This window comes from Chroicocephalus ridibundus, chromosome 20, assembly GCF_963924245.1.
Source record: "Chroicocephalus ridibundus chromosome 20, bChrRid1.1, whole genome shotgun sequence".
NCBI classification, from domain to species: Eukaryota; Metazoa; Chordata; class Aves; order Charadriiformes; family Laridae; genus Chroicocephalus; species Chroicocephalus ridibundus.
In genome coordinates, this window is record NC_086303.1 from 2,758,674 (window position 1) to 2,785,110 (window position 26,437).

At 44.1% G+C, this 26,437-nt stretch overlaps 1 protein-coding gene across 1 annotated transcript; it reads left to right on the plus strand.

Annotated features, from left to right (window-relative positions):
• Positions 1-72: 72 nt before the first annotated feature.
• On the plus strand, positions 73-25,524 carry SLC26A8 (solute carrier family 26 member 8). Its single transcript, XM_063356800.1, has 22 exons — positions 73-193; positions 1,406-1,485; positions 2,770-3,023; positions 5,512-5,651; positions 6,364-6,480; positions 7,393-7,568; positions 8,055-8,219; positions 8,918-9,067; positions 9,300-9,382; positions 9,740-9,887; positions 10,832-10,945; positions 11,760-11,837; positions 13,071-13,166; positions 13,717-13,823; positions 15,194-15,263; positions 16,182-16,274; positions 16,365-16,493; positions 17,695-18,045; positions 19,446-19,500; positions 19,630-19,808; positions 20,970-21,229; positions 24,119-25,524. The coding sequence occupies exons 3-21, from the start codon at positions 2,920-2,922 to the stop codon at positions 21,183-21,185; spliced, it is 2,571 nt and encodes an 856-aa protein (XP_063212870.1). The 5' UTR covers positions 73-193; positions 1,406-1,485; positions 2,770-2,919; the 3' UTR covers positions 21,186-21,229; positions 24,119-25,524.
• The last annotated feature ends 913 nt before the right edge of the window (positions 25,525-26,437 follow it).

A 26,437-nucleotide genomic window follows, 5' to 3' on the forward strand; every position in this document is an offset into this window, starting at 1 on the left:
ACCCAATATGGAGCCGGCGCGGCGGCCTCTCGCGAGAGCGGCCTGGCGGGGAGGGGGCGGCGGGGCCCGATACCGCCCTCCCAAATCGGCTAGAAGTGGGGCAGTGCTGGCCCTGTCTCGCCGTTCCGTGAGCCCCACATGGCTTTCCTGAGTAGTGCCCCTTTGGGTGTGCTTTAAGTAAAAAACCGAAAAGGTAAACGGCAGTTCCAAGCACAAATCCAGGCTGGGCGGAGAATGGCTGGAGAGCAGCCCTGAGGAGATGGACTTGGGGGCGTTGGTGGAGGAGAAGCTCCACACACCCCAGCAACGTGCGCTGGCAGCCCAGAAACCCCCCGCAGCCTGGGCTGCATCCCCAGCAGCGTGGGCAGCAGGGCGAGGGGGGGATTCTGCCCCTCTGCTCTGCTCTGGGAGACCCCCCTGCAGTGCTGCCTCCAGCGCTGGGGCACCAACAGCAGAAGGACACGGAGCTGTTGGAGCGGGGCCGGAGGAGGCCCCGGAGATGCTGGGAGGGCTGGGGAGGGACTCTGGATCAGGGAGAGGAGCCGTGGGACAAGGGGCAATGGGTTTACACTGAAAGACGGGAGATTTAGATGAGATATCAGGAAGAAATTCTTTGCTGTGAGGGTGGTGAGCCCCTGGCCCAGGTTGCCCAGAGAAGCTGTGGCTGCCCCATCCCTGGAGGGGTTCAAGGCCAGGTTGGACGGGGCTTGGAGCAACCTGGGCTGGTGGGAGTTGTCCCTGCCCAGGGCAGTGGAAATAGATAGTCTTTAAGGTCCCTTCCGACCCAAATCATTCTATAATTCTAAATAGATGAAAAAACTTATTTAGGCAGCACTGGGGTGCAGGCCCAGGGTAGCCTTTCACGGTCAGTAGTGGCTGTACCTGGGGCTAAGCATAGCTCTAGTGCTTCTGGAGTCCTACAAGCCAGTATTAATTGCTCTCGTAAACTTCCTCAGTCACTTTGTTCCCTTCCAGGGGCTTCAAGCCAGCAGCGATGGGGGAAGCTAAACTTTCCCTGCCCAGCTTTCCCAGCGTACGGATCTTTGTCCGTGTGTTTGGAGAATAAACTGTTTCTCAATACTGTAGCAGGCTTTGCAATATCAAAGATACGTATGTACTTGCTTTCAAGTATGTGCCCAAGACTCAATGAAGTCATTAAGTGCTGCAGCTTAAGCGTGTTTTGGAGTGGAGCCCAGGGTGTCTTCACCAGGTGGTAAGTACAGAAGGTCACAGCAAATAAATAGGGATTTGTGTTTAAGGCTGCCTGCTTTTGATCTCAAGCTCGAGGAAGATGAGTTGTGAGCAGTACTGTGCAAGACCAACACGTTCGGAATGGAATATGGAAACCTGCTTTAAAAACACGTGGCTTCCCGTGTCAAACCCCTTCTCTTTCTCTACCCAGCAGGACCCTGTCCTCTGAGTTATGGTTGGAGTTCAAATAACAGGAGTGAACAGCTGAAAGTCACCACTGCTTGCATCTAAAAAGTAACTATTCCCTGGCATTTTGGGGTTTTTAATGCCTTTAATTTGCAAACTGTAGCTTCATGCTAGTTTTGCTCATTGTATTACCTTGCCTTGGAAAGGTGATTATGCTCCAAGATGTCACAAACAGCTAAGTCTTCAAAAGCTAACGAATGAAATGCTTCTTAAACTCATCTGGGGAAGACCTTGATTTTTATCTCTTCAGTAAAAAGAGGGAGAAACTATGCCCTAGGGATGGAGTATATTTGAGATGTGCCTACTGCTCGCTCTCTCTATGGTTTAGAGTGACTGGGGCGTGCGTATGTGTTGGGAGACGGGTCTCGGAAGACACTAAATATGGTGTCAGAGTCCCTGTTGCTGGATCTGAAGTAGCAGATCTCGGTGATGCAAAGCACTTGACCTGTACAAACTGATCCTGGTGGTTCAGGAAATGACATATGAGGAGAAAACTTAATGAATTTTATTGCATGTTTTTATATTTTAAACTTAGATGGCATTCTGAATAGGCTCTCAAGTGCTCACTCACAGCCTTTTTGTATTTTCGCTTTTCTTTCTTCTGCCCACGTCACCACCTTTCTTATATGTACTTTCACGTGGTACCTCGGGATGTGAATTTTTTTCCTGCCTCAGCTGTTGGTATGAGAACTTTTTCTTAGATCCATTCTTGCACTGGACCTTTACTTACTCAATATTCACTTTCAGAACTCACATCTTACCTGCTCTGAGTAATAGTGATTGAATACAGATCTCCTTCCTGATAGTAAAATTCTAAGGAATGGGAGTCAGAAATTTTGGGGGGATTTAAAAACCTGAATGGTGTCAGATACCCCTTTTATAGAGCAAGTTGTGGCCTTCGTACAGCCTTGGATTTATCTGCTCTCAGTATGATTCAGACTCTTCCTTTTTTCCCCCAGGATTGGAAACAAGGAGAATTCAGATAGGTTCCTCAGCTGTGGTAGGTTTATAGAGAGGGATTGTGTTGAGTTCCTTAAACAGAGGCCTGCTTTTGGGATCACAAAATGGAGGGGATTCAGGGCACATTTCTCCTGCAGAGTAGGAACAAGGCAAGTTCCAGGATCCAGTGTTCCTACAACTGATTTGGCAATTGATTTGTTTGATCCCAAGAACAGCATGTCCTTCGGGGATTTCAGTCTCCAGGGCCTTGCTTATCCCTGTTGTAACTGCCGGCTTCACAGGACCTATGTTGGAATGGATTGATCACATCTCATACTTTTTATTTTGGGTTTAGTAGATACTTCAGTCAATGACCCTGCTTCTTTCTTCCAGTCTCACTGCCAAGAAAGAGACCGTTCACTGTGCTCTCCAGTGTTTGCTGTTCTGCTGGTTTTGACTGTGATCACCAGGAAAATACGACACTAGACAACGATACTGTTGGTACTTACAGGCAACTGGTGGCTTTACAGGGTCCAAAGAAAAATGCAGACAGAAGAGCACTTCCAGGCACGCTTTGAAAGAAAACGGTCCTCCACCTTGGGTGGAGCACTACAGATCTCTCGAGAGAACAGACAGCTACACTGCAGGTGAGTTCTATGCCAGGAATTTATCAGGTATAAAGAAATTAAGGAGGCTCTTCAAGCCCCAGTGTAAAAAGAGGTGCTAAGTTTTCCACAGCTGGTAATTAAAATGCTGGACTCCACTGCTTGATAACCAAAGGAGAATACCAAGTTACAGCAACTTGCCCTGGAAGCGTGTGAGATCAGCTTAGCGCTGCGCTACCAAAGTTGCTATCTGCAATCTGCGCAACCGTCTGCTCACTTCAGGACGACGATAGAGTGAGGGGTATATGCACTGTAAAGAGAAACTGCCAATAGTTGTAGTTCCCTCCAGTGCTTCCCGCAGCCCAGCTGTCAGACACAAGCTTTCATTTGCCTTTTTTCTGATTTGTGCCTTTTGATACTTTTATTTCTTAAATTTCAAGAGTCTTTTTCTGTTCCCTCTTAGGTGGGGACAGGGAAAGATGTGTAATGGTATGACTGAGATTGACTGTGCTGCTTTGGCAGTATTTTGGAGCTATGTTCCCGTGTTCTTTGAAGAGAACGGGTGAAGCTAGGGTACTGATAAAGCATTAATGCTTCCATGGCCTCATTTTCCCATCTGCCAAAATTCTCTTTTGGGCATTATACTGGGAGTAGAAGCATCTCCTCTGCCAGAGGAGCGCTGCAGGCTGCAGGCTCACCAGAAGGCAGTCTTTGTTGGTGGCATAGGAGAATTCCTGATGTACTTCCAGCAAGGCAAATATAATAAAAAATAGGAAGCCGGTTCATCGGCTTCCCTTTTAGTTTTGTTTGACTATGAATACTCTCAGTTTTCTTTCTGAATCTCTTTTTGGATGCGGAGTGGACTGTCAATGGTTACGGCTGTGTCTGCTCTACAAAATGCTCCTAAGAAAGTAAATACAAAATCTCTGATTCATCATTTATCTGGGCTTTGTTTCAGCATGTATACTGAGCGTATACTGAAACTTCAGCTGTTGTTTTGAGACCATGGCGGGACTTGAGACTCGAATCTAGCTATGGGTGAGGTTCCACAAGGTGTGGTGAGCTAATCTAACAGCTCGCTGCTGCCAGAAGGGACAGGACCACACAGGGAAAGGGAAGCAGGGGAGGCAGAGCTCTCTCTTTCTGTGTAACTAGCTCTTACATCAGCTCAGCTATGTGCGGGACTGCAGCCTAAAACTATGGGTCACGTCTGCCTTACACTGCTATAAAGTAATTTCCTGGTGATAAGTGAAGGCAAACGGAGCCATAGTTGCTATTGTGTTTTCTAGTTTTCATTCACCATGAAGACTTGTCATCAAGATTCATTTCCGCAATAGTGAGATCCTTTAGATTGTGCAATAGCCTTCTGTTCCAGCGCTGTCTTCTTATACATTTAAAAAAAAAATTAAAAAGGAGATTGGATGAAGTTCTGGAGTCAGAGAAACAAAATTACTTGATGGAACGGGTTGAATTATGCGTAATTGTGACATGTGACCTAGAGTTAACAGTCTGTCCACCCAGAAACACCTGGTGCAATAAAATAAATCTTGCCCAGAGATCAAAGGGAGAATTTTGCTCTAAAGTCACAGCTAATATTATTGGAAACTTTATCATTGCACTTGATACTTAATAAGAAAATCTTTTTATTCCCTCCCCCAGCTCATCGTTTAAGAACCCCGTCTGCCTTGCTTCCTCATAGTCTTTTCCCTGGTTTTTTTTCCACTTCCCTATCTCATGTGTTTTCTCTGTTCTCCATTTTGTATCCACTTGTCTGCCCACCGTGAAGTCACCTTAGACAATAAAATGATGGAAAGGGGCTCAGCTCTGTAATGTTAACCAGGGGCAGTTCCCACAGCCACTGTTGAAGGCTGCCAGAAGCCTTGGGCAGACACTACATCACTTATATTTGGGTTGTAAGAAGAAAATCCCCAACATTGCCAGGGCATTAATAAGGGGAAGAAGGAGCACAGGGCCATGGGGTTAGTCAGAGTTTACCTACTGGAAATTCTGATTCAAAAACATATGCACAAAATAAACCATGTAGGTCAAGTCCTGTTTCCATCCCCTTATTAAATAATGTAATCCAGGAAACATTTGACTGCTTTTGGGAGTTGGGATGGGCTTGCCTGTTTGTCTTTTCCAGAAGTAGTGTTAGTATGTTTTTCTTCTCGATCAGAATAGGAGGAATCAAAATGCCATCTCCTATTTTTCTGCGGTGTTAATGAGGTCAAGTAATTGATGCATTCAGCGCTTTGGGCTCTGGCGTGGACAGGCTCTCATATGAATGGCACACAGAGTATTTGCGATTCATCTGAATGGAATGCAAAGGCATGGGGGTGCCTATGTAGGATCCATGTTATGTGCCAGCCGGATCTGCGGAAGGCTAACGCCTGCGTGGGTTCACCGTACGTGGTGCCTGCAGAGAGCTAAACCATGGCAGCGTGGCTGCTGGGAGGCCATGCAGAAGCGCTGCAGAGATGGAAACCGTAAAAGGCATTGCGTATAGCTTAGCTTCTCTGATTCTTTTCAGCTTCTCCTGGAGGAGGTTCAGAAAGATCACACTCAAGGTGTTCCCTGTCCTGAACTGGCTGTTTTCATATCGGTTCAGAGAATGGATCTTGAGGGATCTGCATGCAGGCCTAAGTGTTGCAATGTTTCAGATTCCTCAAGGTAGGCAGAGAGAAAAAAACACTCTAGCTTCTTTCTGTATGTCACGCTTTTCATAATCTGTCTCCTGCTCTTTCTAATGTCGTCAGGTTATGTGGGAACTTTAGCCTTGGAAGTTCCTTAAATCATTAAACTATTCATTTGCATATTTGTAGGAGAACTTATTTTCTATAATCAGACGTTACATGCTGTAATTTCAAGGACAGGACAGGACACTACTCCAAATATAAACTAATAGCAGCATTTTCCCATATTGAAAACAAAATAACCTGGTCTTTAAAATCCAGGTGGCAAAACCCAGGTCTGTTAGACAGCCACATGTATGGCTGCTAGTACGTGGCCTAAACAGAGTTGTTCTGGTTCTTCGTCCAATTTCTAGTTAGCAAGGGCCTGTGTTGTGAAACAGCATTGGCTTTTGTCACTGACCAGCCTGGCTTTATCAGGTCCCGAATTCTCTAAAAAATAAACTGTGGGAGTTGAATGGCCGTCTGGTTCACTGATTTGGCACGTTTAGACCCAAACTGGGAAGCGGCAGGTAGCGTAAGCAAGACCAGCGCTCGTGCTACCTATGTGTGGTGATTCTGTGAATAAACGTAATGGGATTTTCATAACGGTTAACAGGTTTTCACCAGCAAAAGTTTACTTAAAAATAGTAACCAAAGATAAAGAGCTTTCCCAATTTGCTTGACTTTAGAAACAGATTTTTGCTTTCCAGGACTTTTAGGAGTTTGGCTGACCAGGTTACCTCTGCCAAATATCAATGGCTTCCTTTCTGCGTTCTGCTGCTCGCTGGCATATGTTGTATTTGGGACTTCACATCATATCTCAATTGGTGAGGTTTCTTTTGTACTGTGAAATGTTCCTGCAGGACTTAGAGATTATGTTCAATGCTCCTTCAAAAAACTGGTGACATGTCTTAGTCTGTTTCATCTAACAGGCAGATGTTATTTAGGTTGAGAAGCCAGACCCCCAGATTCTCACGTCGTTGTTACGCTTCGGTAGCTGATCTGTGGTCAGAATTTCAACTAAGTCAGTCAAGTTTCAGCTGCGAGGTGTTTTTTATCCCCGAGGACATGAGCTATCACAGACACCAGTGCAAAGGAGACGGCTGGAGTCTCATGGAGGTGTCTCCTATGTAAAGGACCGGTGCAAGCTGCTTCCCCTTTACCCCCAGGATGTTAACATGAATCATGATTTGGCTCCTGGTCTTCTCCAGGGTCTTCTCCATGCAGTTTCTTGCCATGGCTGAACTGTTGTTGGGTTTACATTCTTAATTTGTTCACCAGCTAGATTATTAAACTGCTGTTTACATGTGAGAAGGCCCTTCACATTATCATAATGAGTGGGTATGCGGAGCTCAGGCCTCTTAGGTAAATTGGCAGTTCTTTCTCTGACTGACTCTGTTTTTCAGCCTTTCTGGTAGCTCACTGTAATACATCCTTTTTTTTTGTGCTTTACCTTAAAATCTTTTTGTTGTGCGTCTGACCAACTGAAGACTTCACTTGTAAAATGGTAGGAATCTGAAATTTTCAGACAGGACTTTGGAAACTTTAGGTACTTAGTCAGAAGCAGTAAAAATTGATTATATAAGTGGATATTATATATATATATGAATGAAAATTGACTGTCTCATACTGTACAGACTGATGGTGGAGGGATGAGATGGATGTGTGGTTTTAAGATAAGTCTTTGTTGCAACATCTCGTGCAGTTCCCTTTTCTGTTCTGTGTTCTGTCGGTTCCAGGCTCGTTCAGCATCCTAAATGTGGTGGTGACAAACACTCTGAAGACTCCTAATTTCACCCAAACATTGTCCTTTAATGGTTCACTGAACAATTTATCAGACACTACATTTATGAAAGATTACATGGAGGCCTTGACACTTACCGCATCAATAACTTTTTTGACTGGCATCATTCAGGTAGAAGACGAATCTATTTTATATTCTTAATGACGTATTCTCTTAGAAATGTAAGAATTGGTGCTGCTTGCATATTCTTACCACAAAACCTAAGATCAGCACATTTGAATACGTATGTTGTGCAAAGTGGGACACGAAGGTCTGTCTGTCTTTTCCTCTCCTGCTGTCTGAAAAAGGTATGACAGGTTAAGATTCCTGTGTCCATGATTAATAAGTGTGAAGTAAATTATTATCTTTTATGTTGACCAGTTCTACACTATGTTGGCCCTTAGGTAGTCCTGCATAACTGCACACACTTGATGTAAAGTGTTTCTATTTTGGTTTGGCAGTGCCTTACTTAATTGTGCATAATGAAAATAGCATGTTCAAATAACTATCCATCGGGTATGGCAGCGAAGACTCATGCTCTTCAAATATGGAAACAAGAAGGGCGGGGTTAGGCATTGATAATTATATCACGTCTGGCTTCTCGTTTGTTCCATACAGTTGCTGCTGGGTTGCTTTTGCCTGGGGTTTGCAACAACATACGTGCCGAAGACTCTCATCGATGCTTACCTCACTGCAGCAGCATTGCATGTCATTGTATCCCAGTTTGCCTTTATCTTTGACATCATGTTAGACTTCCACAAGGGTCCCCTGGGCATTTTTTATGTGAGTAAATTCGTTATTAGTCAAAGAAATGCGTGCTTCTTGGAGGGGAAAGAAAAGAACAGCTTCAGAAATTGAAGGCAATTTTAATCTAAGTCAGTTGCTAAGGGATATTTGTGCAAGTCTCAGCTGTGGTTTACTTCGCCTTCCTGTTGTCTTGAACAGTGTATGCAGCTTATTGTGTGACATGCAAGAAGAAAAGTCTGTGTGCGTATTTTTAATTACTTATGTAGCTCTAGAATACATTTGCAGCATGTCTATAATTGTAGTAGAGCAAAGGTTAGAGGAAAAGGGAATTTTTTCCTCACTAGATCGTCATCGGGAAGCTATTGGGCACACAGTGTCTTTATCGTACCTGACAAAGAAGCAGCAGACTCTGAGCTAAAGACAAGTTAAAGCTAATTCATCCTAACGTACTTTGGTAATGTCAATCAGACAACTTGAGAAAATGGTAGTGTAGAAGAGAGAAGAATGACAGTACTAGATCTGAGCTATTTGTGGCAGTGTTTTCTCTGCAGATACCAAAAGATGATACAGATTTTTAAATAGCTCTTTTCTCTTAGCTTCTCTCTTCTAATTGAAGTTACCACCGTAGCAAAAAGGTTGAGTTCAAGTGTCAGGGCAACCTATGTGAACCTCCTGGAATATAGAAATAGCTGTAGTATCTGCCTCTCATCCTCTCTGTGATGATTCTTTTTCAGAACCTATTTCATTACTTCCTGGCTCTCCCAAAGGCTAACGCCACCAGCATATTGCTATTTTTGCTTAGCATGGCTGCACTTCGAGTCAGTAAATTTATCAAGATAACTTATAAACATTGTCCTATTGCATTTCCTATGGAACTTCTCTTGGTAAGTGATCTTCAAAATCCCATTGTGATAAGTGAACTAACAGAGAGTACGATACACTTTATTTGAAAAACCACTTCACATATTGCTTGAAAATGCTGTTATATTTACACACGGAATCTGTGCTTAAGTCCTTTAACTACTGCACGATTAACTGTCTTTAGATGGATTGTGTACGGTTTCAGGAGCAAATGCTATATAATCTCTAGTGTTGCTTCTTGGTTTTTTTTCCCAGATTATCACAGTCACCATTCTTTCTAATTGCATTCATCTTCACGCTGAATCTAGTAGTGCTGTGGTCAGTATGATTCCGCAGAGGTTAGTAATCTATGCTGTTTGTGAGGTTGTACTTTTCACGTATAAAAGAGATGTTTCAGCCTGTTCTGGAAATCTGACATGGGCTGACTTTTACTGGGCATCGGAATAACTCTTCAAGAATTTTAATTGCATCATCGTTTCCAAGCATATGCAGAATTCAAACAATAGTTTTCTGTATCAGATTCAGGTTTTATTAGTAGAAAGAGGAAGGAATTTGCATTTTTTGTGAGGTGGAAGTCTACAGATTGAGAGCATCTCCTGCGGGGTGCTGGATGCCTCTGATGATGATCCCGGTTTGGAGTTACTGTGGACAGAGCTCAGAACGGATCTAAACTTATCTGTTCTTTGGTCCTGTAGGTTTCTGCCTCCTACGCTGCCAGATTTGTCAAACCTGAGCAAGATCATCCAGCATGCCTTCTCCCTTGCTGTCGTAAGCTATTTCCTTCTTGTTTTTGTTGGGGAGAGGTATGCTTCACTTCACAACTACAATATTGCCAGCAATCAGGTGAGAACAAAACTGCAGGTGCCTCCTGGGCTGAGAAGCAGGCTGAACTCCACTTGCAAAGCCACAAACTCCCTGACAGTGCTAGAAATGCAAGGACAGAGTGAATACGGCAGATGATGGTTTTGTAGGAACTTGTTACCCTTCCCTAGGCAAAGTGGATGTTATAAGCCAATAATGTGACGGCTAAAACACAGCCTTCTTTGACCAAGAGGCCTCTGAATATTCCCAGTGATGGGGCTGAACCTCACACACAAACTGATCCCTGAGGATCGGTGCTGTCGTGAATCCATAAGACTATAAAAGCATGATAAATTAATAGCTGAAACTGTAAATGGCCAGAGCAGCAGTAGTTCTTCTCTATATGTGGCTGCCATCCCAGTGTACGCATTCTCTGCCCGGAGTGATTGCTCTTAAGGCTTTTAAGCTAAAACTGTGTTAGTTTCCAGTGTGCTAGAGTTAGTAAGCATTAGGCATTTTGCACTACTCCGTGTTTAGCTGCTTGTGATGGCTTTGGATGTTTACTAGAATGGCACTAAGCCAGTAACGAAGCTGCCCTGACTTCTCAAAGCCTCTGGGGATGGATATAAAGGGAATGTCTTTTCCACTCAGCTTTTGTCCAGGTGTACTATGCTGCGTATTGAGATTTGACACGTTAGCTTAAAAGTCAGCGCTTCATGGCTTTGGGGTTCTAAGTGGATTTCTTTGAAAGAAGGAACTGAGTTTTTGGGTCTGTGAGATCCTCAGCTGGGAAAACCGTATGCCTTTTAAGAGAGCTCATTTAACCGTGGCAGACCTTGCTTTCCAGAAGGTTTCCTGAGCTTAGCAACACTGATGACCAACCAGCAAGCGTGAGCAAAAGGAAAGGAATTCCTGATAAGCTACTTCTATGAAGGTAAGTCATACATTTGGGGTTTTCTCTGCTTCCTTCTGTTTCTGTTTTACAGGAGCTAATAGCAGCAGGGCTATGCAATATTTTCAGCTCATTTTTCAAAAGCTTTGTTGTCAGCTGTGCTATTTCTGGAACTGTCATTCAAGAGAAGACAGGTGGAAGAACACAGGTGAGCTGGGCTGGATTTGTTAAGCTTCCAAACTCTCGTCTCAAATCACTGTATACTGAGTATAGGCTGACATTTAATCTGAACTGTTTGTGAGATATAAAGTTACATACCCACGCAACATGAATCCAGATACCCTCCCTGTGTGTCTTACATTGTGTACTGTACTCACGTGGTATTTACAGCACATGATGTGCCATGAAGGAAGCCAGGATCCTGTGGGGAGAATAGGATATGTTCATGCAGTTTAAAACTGTATTTTAGTGAATATACCCAAAAAAGCCAAATGGAATATTGTTCATGCACCTGTAATTCTTCTGCCACTTCCTCCCAAGTTTTGAGTACTTTGTGATCATTTTTCTAGGGGGGAAAGAGGGTCTAATATGTAATAATAATATGTAATAATGTTTTTATCATACCTCTTAACTGAATGTCTGTACATGGTTCACTGCATCATAGAAGTAATTTTGTTTAATAAAGAGGTTATTCCAAAGTCTGACTTGCAAGAGAAGTATCTTACCACTCAGGTGAAATTACGCAACCAAAATTCTGCATTGTTCTGTTGTGCCTAAGAATAGTCCATTTAGGTCAAAATTTATATCTAGAGAAAACTCTTTCAGCTTGAGTATTCTAGCATTTGTACCATGCATTGGAGCTTACCTGTGGCCTTTGTTAATTGTGCCGGGGTTATTTTTCCCAGTCGGTGGTGTTACATGGGCCATACCGGCTTGTTTAGAGAGGAGAGGACAAGTGAGGAAATGGTTCTGTCTCTAATAAAGTACCTAATAATGTTCTCTAATAAAGTATTTCTGTTCAGTTAGCAGCGGCGATTGGAGCATCTATGATGCTGGTGATTGCGCTGAAACTAGGACACTTTTTCCAGGTGATACCTCATGTACGTGAAGCTGAAATAGTTCGGGCAGCAGTCTGCTTACTTTCTAAGCATAAAATGAAAAATTTCTAAGCGTAACGTGAAGATTTTTCTGGGGCAGTTGGGGATTATAGCATGCTCTAGAGTTAATTGTTCTCAGGGATAGACCAAACCAAAATAATGACTTTAAACTCCTAAATTTCAGCCGGCTAACGTATTAGGTAATAAATATGGCATCTCTCTCCCATCTCTCACTGATCAGTACAAGCTAAAATTCCTTGGCTAAAACAGGGCTGAAATGTCACTGCCAGCCTCTATAATTTAAACTTTGTATTTCACTTTTGGTCTCACACCTTCCAAGCTCTTGCACACCTGTAGAACAAATTGATGAGATCCTTTCTTGCATCGGTATAAGTAGTTCCAAGATGGGTGTGTCAGAATCTTTAGAGTAAAGAGGTAAATAAAATCTTTGAAATGGAAATTTGGGTTTAGTATCTCTGATTCTAGCTTGGTCTTTGAGGTTTATTTTAAAACCATATGGACTCATAAACTGCCTCGTGTGCGTTTTGCATTGCCAGTGTGCCTATAAACTTTTCATTATTGTAGGTTATTCAGAGTACTCCATTTTCCACTTTTCCCTTAAAGTTTTATTTAGACTTTCTCTTTTTTTTTCTCTCTAAGTTTTCTTAGGGAACCACTGACAGAGCATCACTTCCTGATTTTTTTCCTGGCCTCTTTGTAAGATGGGAGAATTAATCCCTTTCCCAAAACTAGCTGACAAAACAGAATTTAACCATCTACTTCCCCTCAGTCTCCTTTTCGTTGCTGAGAAAGGCTGTTTCAACAAATGGTGTCAAACAACTTCCTAAATCTGGCAATGAACTACCCGGGCTAATTGAAACCATTCTTTGAAGCAGCAATTCTTAATTCTGTAGATAGCGTTGGCCTTTCTCCTCGTGCTGCAGGAGCCGCGGGGATTCACTGTAATGGAAACTACACACAGCATTGCACCGGGGAGTCCACTTGTATTGGCAGGAGCCATTGTAAAATCAAACAAGAAATTACAAGCTAGCTTCATGCTGGTTTGCAGATCAGAGAACTCTTACATGCATCTATAAAATTTATGGAAATAAATCTATTATAAGATTTTAAGTTCAAGCAGTTTGTCTGTCACGGTTATCTGTTCCTTAGGGTGTTTGTGGTTGCAAGCAAAAAGTAACAAAATAATAGATGCTATTTTTTTTCTGATTTCCACAGAATATACTGGCTGCTATTGTGGTATTTAACATGTTCCCTTTTCTTGAAAAATTTCTGGATGTCCCCATCCTGTGGAGACAGGATAAGTATCATTTCGTAAGTGACAAAACAAGCCACCGAGGGTTTGGACTGTGCCTTAAAGGGAGAAACGGATGTTTGGGGAGGGCAAGGCAAAGCCGTGGGCATTCCCTTAGAAAAGGGATCCTTTGAAATATCCGCTGAAAGAAGCGTATTGAAATCTCTACACATCTATTTGCAATTAATTCTCTACAGGGAGAACTTATTGTTGGTGCTTCCCAAGTCCCCTAGGAAGGAAACTGTCTGGCTGCCAGCCGGGGCCACGTTCTCATGTCAGCTCTTGTGCAGGGTTTCTCGTCAAGAGAAAGAACCCCAATATGATGTGGGTTTTGCTAATAATTGAAGCCCCTGTTAAAAAGTCTGGAGATTTGAACTGAAATTTGTGATCCTTGTTTGCAACTGCTTCCAGGACTGGGTTGTTCTAGATGTGCCAACAAAGCTTTTCACGTATTACCATTTCTAGCCTTTTTTTCTTTTTTTCTGCCTGCAATTTGGAAATGCTGAGGCTGAGTTGGAGGTCATTTTGCATCTTTTTACTGCTCTTGTTCTCTCTGTCTCTTGTTCAAAGGTTATTTGGCTTGTAACTTTTGCTGCGGTGCTTTGTTTTGGTCTTGATGTCGGTTTAGCGGTCGCCATGGGATTCACGTTCTTCATAATCACCATTAGGTCACACAGGTACCTGTAACTTTTAAAAGAAAACACTAGTTTTTCTTAGAGTTGGTGTTTTAGAGAGAGTTATACATGTGACGATGGAAAAAGCTGTTTCGTGTTCATAAGCGCTTCAGTCAGGTCATTCTGGAGTCTCTCTAATGCTATCCCAAACCAATGATCTCGTGGAATTTATGGGCTCTGTACCATGCTATTGAAGACTCCGTATTGTCGAGTAAGCATCACCCAGGAGAGCTGATCTGTCTACACGCTTCTGTAGGGATAAAATGAGATGTCGTGACTTTATTTCATATACATTCCTCAGTCTTCACTGCCATTTACCAAGTTGCTTTATCTTCTCTGTAAACTCAGCTGGTGAGAGGGGAGGGAGGTTACGTCGTTACTCAGTTTGTTAGCTGCTAATCCAAACAGGAAAATCACTCATAAATCCAAGCCACACCTCATGAGATTTACCGTGATGGGGAGGTGCTTGTCCGGGTAGGCTGAAGCCTCTAGAATAACGTGGAAAGAAGTTGCTGCAAATATCGAACTGCTTGTGATCTGATCCAGAGCGGAATTCAGGAAGAATTTCAGTTGCTGTCTGAAGCTCACTGTGTGGCCTCTGCTCAGAGTTGTGCTCTGGGGTTTGCCTCGGGATTTAGTGAGCGTTGTGAAAGGGCATTTCTGCAGCCACCCTTCAGCTGAGTTCTGTTGTCCGTACTACCTTCAGGATACGTAACCGCTTATCAATTTCCTACCAGTGACAGCATTATGCCGACAACACAAAAAAGCTGAGGAAGTTATCTGCAAAGAGATTGCTTTGAAGAGGGTCTTGACAACAATTTTCCGTACATCAGGGCCCGCTGCCTTCCAGTTCAGCCAACCAGCCACATGTTTGGTCTGAACTGACCAGAACCTGCCCCAAAACCGTGCAGAACCATTAGCAAAGCACAGTACCCAAAGCAAAATATTCTCCTTCAGAGCAAAACCCGGCATTAATGCACAGTGACCTCTGGATCAGACCTAGCTTACGTGATCCAGCTCTAAGCATGAGTTACAGCTGCCTCTGCCTCTCTGTGTGGATGTATCTTTGAGGAGGGCTGTGGGGAGATGTAGCGGGAACATGCTTCCCAGTGTGATAACAATAATCCGAGTGTTCCAGAGCTAAAAATGAGACATTATACATCCTTGAGGACACCAGTGTAGCTGAAGGCTGGGCTTGTGTACCGCTCCCCTACTCAGAGAACCCTGATTATGAGTGAATAACGTTTTGTACTCACACCCTCTAAGTTACGGTTGGTGTTTCCCCTGAAGAGGAGAGAAATGGAGATCAAGCTTTTGGGAACAGATGGGTTTTCTCTGTTTTCTGTGAAAAGCTAATAAACATCTTGTTTCAGAATGAAGATGGTGGTGCTGGGACAGATTCCAAACACGAATATTTACAGAAGTTTATCCGTCTACAGAGCCGTAAGAGAAAACAAAAACCAAATGCTTCATCTCTCTCTGTAATCCCGCTTCTTCCATTAAATGCCTGGGGGTGACCATTCAGACTCGTTTCATTTGATTCAAAACTTCGAGAACTGAAGAATGTTTAAGTGTGTCTAGTGTGAAGTGAGTCAGACACCAAGCTCAGCCTGCGTGGGCCTTTGGAGCTCCTGGTGTCCATCCAGGTGCTGTAGGTGACCCTGCTCTGGTAGGGGGGTTGGACTAGATGATCTCCAGAGGTTCCTTCCAACCCTATGATTCTATGATGCGTGCCGTCTCCACGCTGGGAGCTCCTCTGCCGTCATTTCCGGAGCTCTTTGGCAGTTTTTGCTTTTCTCAGTCTGGTTTTGTACACTCTGTATAATGTTTTCATGCTAACGACTGTGCGTGTGCTAGACTGACTCACGGGTTCTCCCGGGGATGGGATAACAGGTAGGACATGGGCCTTTTTAACACCTTATTTTCAAGACCTGCACCGTACGGAATTAGGCAATGCAGGAGTAGAGAGAGCTGTGCCTTTGCCGCGTGGGTCCGTCCCCAATGCTGTGCTGAGGGATTTGCAAAAAATGGAATAATATAAGGACAAGGTTAGTAATTCAAGGCTATAGTGTATGTTTTCTGTAATGAGCATTAAAAATTATTTGGGTTATTTTATATTAGAGCAGCCAACTGTCATCTGTGATAGATCTGCTGGAGGTGTGTTTTTAATTGCAAGGGAAGCAGATTAGTTTATGGTAACTAGGTCCGATGCCATTACCAGTATGTCGTGTAGTCAGCAATGGGACCAGACAAACCCTGTCCTTAGGGTAGGACCTCGCAGACTACAACACGGGCAGTCAGGAGGGGGAAAAATAGCTCCTGCGGGGAACAACCCTCACAGATTCGACTTCTGTTTTACAGGCAAGGGAGATTGAAGGTATCAGAATCTTCCAGTGCTGCTCGTCCATCTCTTTCGCAAACATGAATCACTTCAAAACCTATTTGTTACACAAGGTAAATGCTACTTTTTCAGTCAGCGGAAGTTTCTAAGAGGCTGCATTAGGGAGGTAAAACCTCTTAATTAAAACTGCCTTTCTTTTTCAGATGGACATGAAAGCCGTGCCTCTAGATGAAAGTGAAATGAGGGCTTTAACTAGTCTGTCTGACACCGCAGTGGAAAGAAAAGATCTTAAATGCTCTTGTGTCTGTCATCCAACTCCACCACCACCTAGGGTCAGCTTTAAAAGCGTATTTATCTAGTCTGTCTGTTTGAGGTGCCGGGTTTTATGTTACTGAGGTCAACGTTCGTAACTTGGCAGTAATGAAAAGGCTGTAAATGTTTATATAAAGCATATATATATTTGCTGTATGAAAATAAGCAAACATTACTGCTGTATTTCTTTACACGTACTTCATGTGATAGAGCAATAGTGGCTCAGCTTACTGGGTGAACGAACTAGCAACTGAAGTATTCAACATATCCTCTCCTCAGCTGAAAGAATTAATTTTGTCAGGTGCTTCTGTAGGGATTTTCTTCTTTTTCCCCACAGAAGTGAGAGAATTCCCTTGCTTGGGAGGAGTTTGTTCCACTGCCAATACTGCCAAGCGCAAGTACAAAATACCTCAAAGGCAGCGACGATTATTGTGGTTAGAGGATTTCTCACCTTTACTATAATTGGCTGCTGGGCATCTTCTAGTGTCACTCATATCCCCCTTTATGTGAACTTTCTGAATTGCCTCAGACAAGATCAAAAAGGAATTTCATATCTTCAGAAGATATCTTTCAAGTAGTTTTATGTGATCTGTAAAACCCATTTTATGAGAAAGTTGAAAGACAGTGCTTTGGAAAACATACGTGGCACCAGGGTGCTTTAGATAATTTAACATCCTCTTCTAAAGCACAAAAATGCAGAGAGTGGCTTTTCCTTTCTTGTGTTACAAAAATTAAAAAACATATTTGGAACTGTTAAGAAAGAAAAATTGATTAAATCAGTCCATTCTGTGACCGGCTGCCATACAAGAGAGTCAGATGCATCAGAGGTCTGCAGAACTCGGGCAGTAAGTCGGCTTACTCTTGCTCCGAAAGGCAATGGCCATGGGCAATATTTTTTTTTTCTTTTCTTTTTTTTTTTCTTTTCTGAAAGGTAGAAATAACAAGACAGATTCCAGTATCGTGGGCCATTTCATGGCGTGGAACTGTTTGGTGGCTGAAGGCCCTCTGCTGAACCACGCCTGAGCCTTGCCTAAATCACCTCCTACTTTGCATACTCTTGTGGCTTTGTGCTATATTTAGTGTTATTTCACATGTGTTTTTTTACCATGAGAGAAGAAATATCATATGATTTACAGTAGTGTCTTACTTGCAGCCAAAATTTTTCCACCTCCTGGGCCCAATTCTTCCAACCACTGGTGTACTCTCCATTTTTCATCTTAGATACCATATACAGAGAAACTGGTGAAGCAACACCACGCAGACAGCGAATCCTCGTCATCGTCAGTTAATTTGGTGCATTGGTCGAAGTATGAAGGCAGACTCAGCTCTCAGATATTCTTGGTGGGAGCAGACGACGTATCCCCAGGCTTTAACGCGGGACTTTCGGCCGCAAAAAAGGAGGATGAAGGGAGAAGAGCTTGCCTTTCGTCAGGCTCTGCTGTAGATAACTCCTCGGTGCAGTTAGATCAGGAGGAACAGCCAGTGCTGCTGTCGTGTCCGGTTCACACCATTATTGTAGACTTCAGCATGGTGCAATTTGTGGATTTGCTAGGTTCAGAGTTACTGCGACAGGTGAGTAACCTGACTGCCCATAAATGAGAGACCTGAGGTTTACCCAATGTCTTATGTTTCTAGTTTGCCTAAAATGCCCTGCTACATAACAATCCGCATGTCTTCCAGTTGACCTTTAGCTATCGAGTTTCAGAACTTAACAAATTCCCATAAAAACACATTTTTAAAAAAAAAATGAAAGTCCCACTGTCCATACAAAGGACACGCAAAAACCTGTCCTCTGCTGCAACCAGTACTAGAATCATGTAAACTAAAACCACATTTATAAAATTGTCTACTTTGGGGGTTTCCATTTTGGCTGTTTATTTTTTCTTCTGGCTGGACACTTAGGAAAAAAAAAAAAAGCTCTTCTTTCAAAGTGTCAGATATAAAGCTGATATTTTGTTATTGCTGACTCCCTAATGAGCCTTTTCTTCAAAGTATGCCTTGAACTTTTAAGTCTTCAAGTGGGGCTCTTAGCCAATGGAGATATATATTTAGCAAAAATAAATTTTGTGTAGCTGTGCTTCTCAGAAAGATACAGTTCCAGATGGATTCTTAGTCAGCTCCCTCAAACTCTGTGGCTCAACTTCAAAAGATTTTTGGTTTATAACAGGTTAGATTAACACCTGTTGGGAACAATTGTGGGCTGAGCTGATGTCCCTCAAATCCGTATTTGCCACTCATTAAATGGGAAAGTGGGGTAAAGTCAAAGTCTTTCCAGATTCCTTCCAGCCTTGTATTCTGAAAATCTGTGATTCTCTGAAATAATGCGTTTAAAAAAATTGCCTTTAAAAAAATAAACTAACTACTTTGAGGTCTTTTAATTACAAAAGGTCAGGCATTGAGAAAATGATGAGAATCTGTCCCCTCTAAAATCCGATTCCTTTAACACTAAGTTGATATATCTCAAAATGTTGGATATGAAACCAGAATTACGGGTCACACTTGAAAATATGGGCTCCTCTTCTGGTTTGCGCGTGGGCATGGAGAGATGTTTCAAGTTAGTCTGTTCCCGTGACAACTTTTTGTTTGAGTGAAGCAACATCACTCTGTGCTGCGTAGTGAACTGGGGGGGAGGGGGGGGGCTGACAGTGACCTGTCCTGCTCCTGGAGCCAGCCGTCATTAAGATGTTGGACAACGTAGAATCATAGGATCATAGAATGTGTTGGCTTGGAAGGGACCTTTAAAGGCCATCTAGTCCAACCGCCCCTGCAGTGAGCAGGGACATCTTCAGCTAGATCAGAACTTGGCTCGTTAGTGCTGAACTCAACGCCAGGATTTGAGATACCGGAATAAAGGTTTTCTTCAGGGATAAAACACTGCAAGAGAGGTTTTAATTCTCTCTTTATGTTTTACTTTCTGGTGCACTTGTGTAACGCAGAATTGCTCTAACGCCTGCGTGGAATTCTTTCCCCAGATCATCCATATGTTTCGCAATGTTGGCATTACAGTCCTCCTAGCTGCCTGTCACTGTGAGTACAGTATTTGTCTCCTAATACTGACTTATCTCCAAGGATAAGTTTTAAACTTCAGTGAAATGTTTTAGCCGTACTGCTTTGTGTGATTTTGCTGCTTTAGTTATTTCTCCCCATTTTTTATAGCCTCTGTGATGGCAGACTTTGAGAAGAATGATTTCTTTGACAGCTGTGTCACCAAAGAAAGGTTCTTTCTGACTCTTCATGATGCTGTGCTGGCTGCTTTGGACAAGAATGAAAAGCCAGATGAGCTAGAACCTACCGCGAAAGAGTTTGCTGAGGAACCGGTAGCTGAACAGCAGAAGGTAGAATATTTAGCTTAACATTTAAGCCTTCATATTGTTAAATTATCCTCTCAGTAACTTAAACCTCGTCAGGTGGCTGAGGAAATAGGCCAGAGCAGACGCTCTGGTGAATTCTCCAGTTTTTCACAGGTACTAGCCTTTTTGCAACGGATCGATAATCCGATTTGTTCCTTTGAGTCCTGTGTTCCTCTTCGGGGAAAGGCATCTTTGTGTGCAAAAGCTGGGAAGGCGTCCCGCTGAGTTTTGTGGCAGGGAATGACTTCGTTGGGTTTTAAATTGTTTCCATTCCTCCGACAGCGCAAGGACCCTGCCAGGGCAGAGCAAAAGCTCCAAGTTTTGTATTTCCAGAGGTTACTACAGCAGCTCCCTTGGGGCTGGCGGGGGAAGTGAAGGACAGCGCGAGCTTGATTTCCTGGAGAACTGCAGTTTATGCACATGCTCTTTCTGTCAATACTCTGCAATAATTTTTAAGCTCGCTGGCTGTCTCAGCCAAGTTTGAATAGGACAGACGGTTGCAAGTTCCAGGAAAAGCCCTTGTTCTGAGTAGAAGATTCCAGTAATTGTCCCACCGAGGGAAAGAACCCAGCCTTGGCTAATCATCCCATGCGTACCGCCAGGCTGGGGTCCTATAGCAGAAGGAAGCGAGGATGAAGTCAAAAACCTGTCCAAGTCTGCAGGAAAACAGGGTTCTTGAGTTCTGCGGCTCATTAAACAACTTGTTTAACTCTCTTATCTTGGCATTGTACAGAATAGTCTGATGCAAGGATATTGACCTTCCGGACTCTCTCCCCCCTAGACAAAACTTCAAAGAATGAAGGCGACAGTATATGTTCACCCATCTGCCTTTAATGGACGTGGCGGGGAGGGTTGGGAGCTGCTACCGGGAGGAGGTGACAGTGGTTCCCCAGGAGCCCGCTTTGCGATGGCGCTGGCCTGGGGGTGCGGAAGGGACCCCCGGCAGCTTGGGGGTGACAGGTTCAGCAGTCCCTGCTGGCGCTGGCTCACGTCCTCGGCAGCTGGGCACTTGGACTACCCCATGCTCCCACGCCAGCGTGGCCCTCGCTGCTGATGTGGTGTTGCCTTGGCATGGGAACCGCCACGCTTGACCGGCTCAAGAGATCGGCCCCCCTCGGCTTACAGTGACGTTTGTCTACATTTCAGGAAAGAAGTTTGCTCTTGAAGAAGAGTAAAAGTGTTTTCTCTGCAAAGAACTCTGACAACAAACTTCTGCACGAAGAGCCAACAGGAGATGCCTCAAGCTCAGCCCAGAATAAAGAGGAGCCAAGCTCTCTCCGGAGGTACGATTCTCCGCCCCTTCAATCGGATTTCCAGGACCCAGGCTGGGGGAAGAGATGGAAGTACACCAACAGGCCCTGAATGACAAGTCCTGGGGAACCGGGATTTCAGTAGAGAGGAAAAAGGTACAGTTAAGCAACAGTTCTGGCCATTCTTATCAGCCTTCAATCCTCTTTTTCTTTTTCTTTTTCCTGTTCCAGAGTTCTTAAAATAGACAGCCTGACTAACGCCTCCAATAATTCTGTTGTTCTAAACAAAAAGCAACATTTATGTTATTGCTTTCAAGCATTTTCAAATACTTATCCTACCGAGCAGCGCTGAAAGCATAGCAAACTCCATGTATAATTCCTAGTTCTGTAGCTAATTCTAGCAAATTATTTGCGCTTGTTTTCTGAAATTCTGTAGCAGTTTAAATGTCCTGACTCAGCAGTTCTCATATATTTATTGCTTGCTAGTAAGTTAAGTTAATCTGCCACATTTCAACAGGTTATGTGAAGGCAGTTTCATTATTTTCAGATGTATTTAGAATGATATAAATCTTCAAAGAAAACTTTTTATTATTACTCTTCAACACTTTGCTGAAGTTGATTATATCTGTGCAAACGTAATGTGGTGTCCATCCATTATTTCTACCTCAGTCCCTTTCTAACCCACCAGGACTAAATAGCAGTAAAAAAATAAAATAATTTTTTCCTGGTTTTTTAGTCCTTTACTGAAATAGGGAAGAATCAAGGAATGTATTCATTTTGTTCGTGAGAATAAGCCACGGTTTTCCCTCCTGACGCCTTCCCTGTGGGAGCAATCCCCGGATGTTTGTGATCTTTGCGCCCAGCGGTGCGGCGAGCGGAGGAGGTGGGTTGTAGGCTGACGGGGCGAGGAAAGCCCGGTCCCCAAGGCGTGTGGGGCGAGGAAAGCGGTACCCAGAGGGAGCCAGGAAAATTGTGGACTTAGATACAGTTGGGAGTTGGGGAAAAAAAATAGTTGTATTTTCTATAGATCAGCCATAGAGTGTGATGCAGTAGTACCAGTACAGGTGTGCGAGCTGGGATTCCCCGGACAGCAGACGCGTTGAACTGTACCAGGAAAAACACATCACACCACCATGCCCTCATCTGGAGGATGGGCCCACGGCGCAAATGCCGAGTGTGAAGAGCTGCAGGTGAATTAATTTTAGATAGGAGGACAGCACGGTGTATATACCCCACTCAGACCCTGTTTTAGGGCAAAACTTGGGTTTAAATGGTGCATCCTTTGCGTACAGATCCTGTGCTAACTCCGCTAACATGGGAGCAGCTCTAACTTTCGCTGCTGGGCGTTGCGTGGTTTCTGGGTGTGCAGTAACAAGGTGGCTCCTGAATCCTGCTGCTCCTCGCTGCTACATTTTAGCAATGATACAACAGCTAATAGGAATATTAACGTCAAACTGTCTGTAATGTATTCCAGTGAGTTCTTCCAATTTTATTTTATTTTTTTCAATTTAAGTTCTTATTGATTTCAAGCAGTTTCTAGGAGGAAGCCACAGTATTGCACGCGCAAACTGCAACGGTAAAGGATTTTAGTGGACATTCCTGTGTAGAGTTGCTTATTGTGGAGGAAACCGAGTCCTGGAACCCTCATACCTTTTGGATTGAAAGACAGGAAAAACTGAAAGCTCAAATGGTGTTGAGTAATTCTCAAACCACATACGCTTCCCTGCATTGTTGTGGAGGGTGGCTTCGCGCCAAGCTGCTCTCAGCCCTGTTCAAAACAGAGTAACACAAACCCCCCGAAAAGCATAACCCTGATTTCCAGATTCTGTTGTTGGCTCTCCCACGGCAGCCTTGGTTGAAGATGAAATGGCATTCCAGGCTTGCTGGCACTATTGAAGTCTCCATTGCAAATTTAATTTTTTTATTTTATTATTTTTTTGGCTTGTTCTGCAAAGTTCTGAATCCTTCCTTCCTACCGCCCTGACTCTGCAGGGCTGGGCACCAGGGGACGGCTCAGACGCCGGTACGTCAGCGTTTGGATGAGGGGGGATTCATGCTGCAAAAGAAATGTCTTGCCCGGAGGAAGTCCAGACAATCCTGATCACAGAATCCCAGACTGGCTGGGGGGGTGGGAAGGAGCCTCTGGGGGTCACCCAGTCCCACCCCCTGCCAGAGCAGGGTCACCCACAGCAGGTGGCACAGGAACGCGTCCAGGCGGGGTTGGGATGTCTCCAGAGACGGAGACTCCCCCACCTCTCTGGGCAGCCTGTGCCAGGGCTCTGCCACCCTCACAGCAAAGAAGTTCCTCCTTGTGTTGAGATGGAACTTCCCATGGGCAAGTTTGTGCCCGTTGCCCCTTGTCCTGTCCCCGGGCACCACTGAGAAGAGCCTGGCCCCATCCTCCTGACACCCCCCCTTTCAGTATTTATAAGCGTTGATAAGACCCCTCTCAGACATCTTTTTTCCAGACTAAAAAGACCCAAATCCCTCAGCCTTTCTTCATCAGAGAGGTGTTCCAGTCCCCTAATCTTTTTCCCTTACAGCTGCGCGCTGCCGTAACTCTGCTCCCACACAAGCACACCAGGCTTCGGGGTTGAGCCAAGCAGAAATCCCTGGAACATGGGCTGGGAAGTGACAAAGCACGGACTTTATGGCCAAGGACTCCACCTATGCCTCTAAAAAGCCACCGGAGTCGGAGTTCAAAGGCCTGTCCGTAACCACGTGTCGGTCGGCAGCTTGACGTGCTCACCAGACCCAGCTGGGACGACGGCAGTCGTTTTGTGCACGCAGGAATTTTTTGATGTCTGTTATGGTTTGAGAAAACCCACAATGATTTATTGCCGTTTAGACAATTTTTCTCTCATCCCATGATCCCTCCCCACCCGGGAAGGGGAATGGGGGAAAGCGAGGAAACATGAGGGTTGAAATATAAATAGATTTAATAGGATAAGACTAAATAATTAACAATAACACTATAGAACCAGTATTAATCCCGATACTAATATAAGATATACAGGAATTATACTCAGCCAATTGTATCCGTAGGAAGCTGTGCACTCCCAGCAGGGACAGCCAATGTGGGACCCTGCGAGCGCCGTGACTTCGGAAGGAAGAGAAGGGCTCAGGGCTCCGGCACCGGGGCAAAAAGTTCTCTGGACCGGTGCCATCGAGGGAGAGAGAAACTACGTAGAAAACTTTCTAATTTATATCCAATGTGACGTTCATGGTATGAAATAACCCTGTTGGCAGCTTGGGTCAAATGCCCGGGTCTCGCTCCTCCTCATCCCTGCACCTGGAAGGGCTTGAAAGCACTGAGACCTCGAATCCCACATAGCCTAACTGGCTATAAAGTAAATATTTTCCTGAATTCAGACGCTAGAGTCTTCCAAAAGTGGAGTTTTCCCCGGTATTAGAAGAGAAATTAGTCCTGTGTCGCTCAACCCAGGAAAATGTCTTTCCCAGCTGGTGGGATGGATGCCACCATGTTTTCTCAGCTGGACGATGCTGGAGGAGCTCTCCCTCTCCATGGAATTGGAGGACACAGATCCCAAAAGATGCATATTATCGTTGCAGATGGTGCAAAGTGTATATAGAATGGTTTGGGTTGGAAGGGACCTTAAAGCCCAGCCAGTGCCACCCCCTGCCCTGGGCAGGGACACCTCCCACCAGCCCAGGTTGCTCCAAGCCCCGTCCAACCTGGCCTTGAACCCCTCCAGGGATGGGGCAGCCACAGCTTCTCTGGGCACCCTGGGCCAGGGGCTCACCGCCCCCACAGCCAAGAATTTCTTCCCAATATCTCATCTCAATCTCCCCTCTTGCAGTGTAAAACCCTTCCCCCTTGTCCCTTGGCTCCTCTCCCTGACCAGGAGTTAAATCAACACGGAACTCTGGGGCACAAATGGCTGCAGAAGACATCCAGCAGCCGAGGAACCTGGGGAGCCGTGCAGAGCGTGGCAGCAGCAGTTCCGATGCCTGACAACCCTTTGGGTGGAGAAATTATTCCCAATATCCATCCTAAACCTCCCCTGGCGCATAACTGGTCTTTCTCTGTGATTCCATAGACACTTTGCACCATCCGTGATGACGGCGGATCCGTGTCCTCCAATTCCACGGAGCGGAGCCATGGCGGCTCCTGCGGTGCGTCCATCCGGGACACACATCGGCCACGTGGGAAAAATCAGAGAAAACTGATAGAACTCGAACCCGGAGCAGACGTGGTTCACGCTCTGGGGGTGGCCGGTGGCCGTGGCTCCTCGGTGTCTCGGGCGGGAGCAGGGGCAGGAATCCCGGCTGGAGAGCCGGCAGGAGGGCGAGCGTGGGACTGAGCGGGGCCGGGGTTTAGGAGGAAAACAGCGTTAACGGAAGCGGCAGGTGGAGCTGCAACGGTGAGTCCGTAACGGGCGTCACGGGGGGCTGCGGGGGCTCGCAGAGAAACGCTGCAGTGGCCCCGCGCTGGCAAAGTTTCCTTTTTTTAACAGCAATTATTGAATAACTAATATTTATTAGGTCGTAATATTATATTATTAGGTTACGTGTATCAGATTGTATTATACTACATTATAGATCAGATTATATATATTAGAATAACATGATGTTATTTTATCTTACAGTATATCTTATAATACATTATATAATACATTTTATATATTCTAATACTTTATATATAGTATTATAATGTTATATATAATACAGTTATATATAGTAATAGTTATATATAATAATATATATAATAGTTATGTATAGTTTTTTATATATGGTTATATACAGTTTATGTAACGTTATTTTATAATACATTACATAATACATTATATATTATAGTACATTATATAATACATTTTATATTATACATTCTAATACATTATATATTGTTATATATGTTATATATAATGTTATATATAATAATATATATAGTTATATACACCTATCAGTTATATATAATAATAATAGTTATATATAACAATGTAATATATAATACATTATATATGGTATTATCTATAACATAGTATTCTATAATACATTATATATATTTTGAAATATGTTGTATATAACGTTATAATACATTATATATAGTTTTATGTTACATATAACGTATTATAATATATATTATTCTATATTATAAACATGATATATATTAAAATATAACGTTATATATAATGTATGGTAACGTTCTCTCCATGTAACAACGCCGCACTGTGCCGTTGGGGGCCCCGGAACTCGCACCCTCGGGTCCCCCGGGCGCGTCTCTCCTGACGTCACGGCGTTACCGGCGGGCGACGGCCAGGCAGGGCGACCGTCACGCTCGCGGCGCTGACGTCACAGCGGCGGGGAACCGGGGGTGGAAGCGCCCGTCAGACGCGCGGCGCG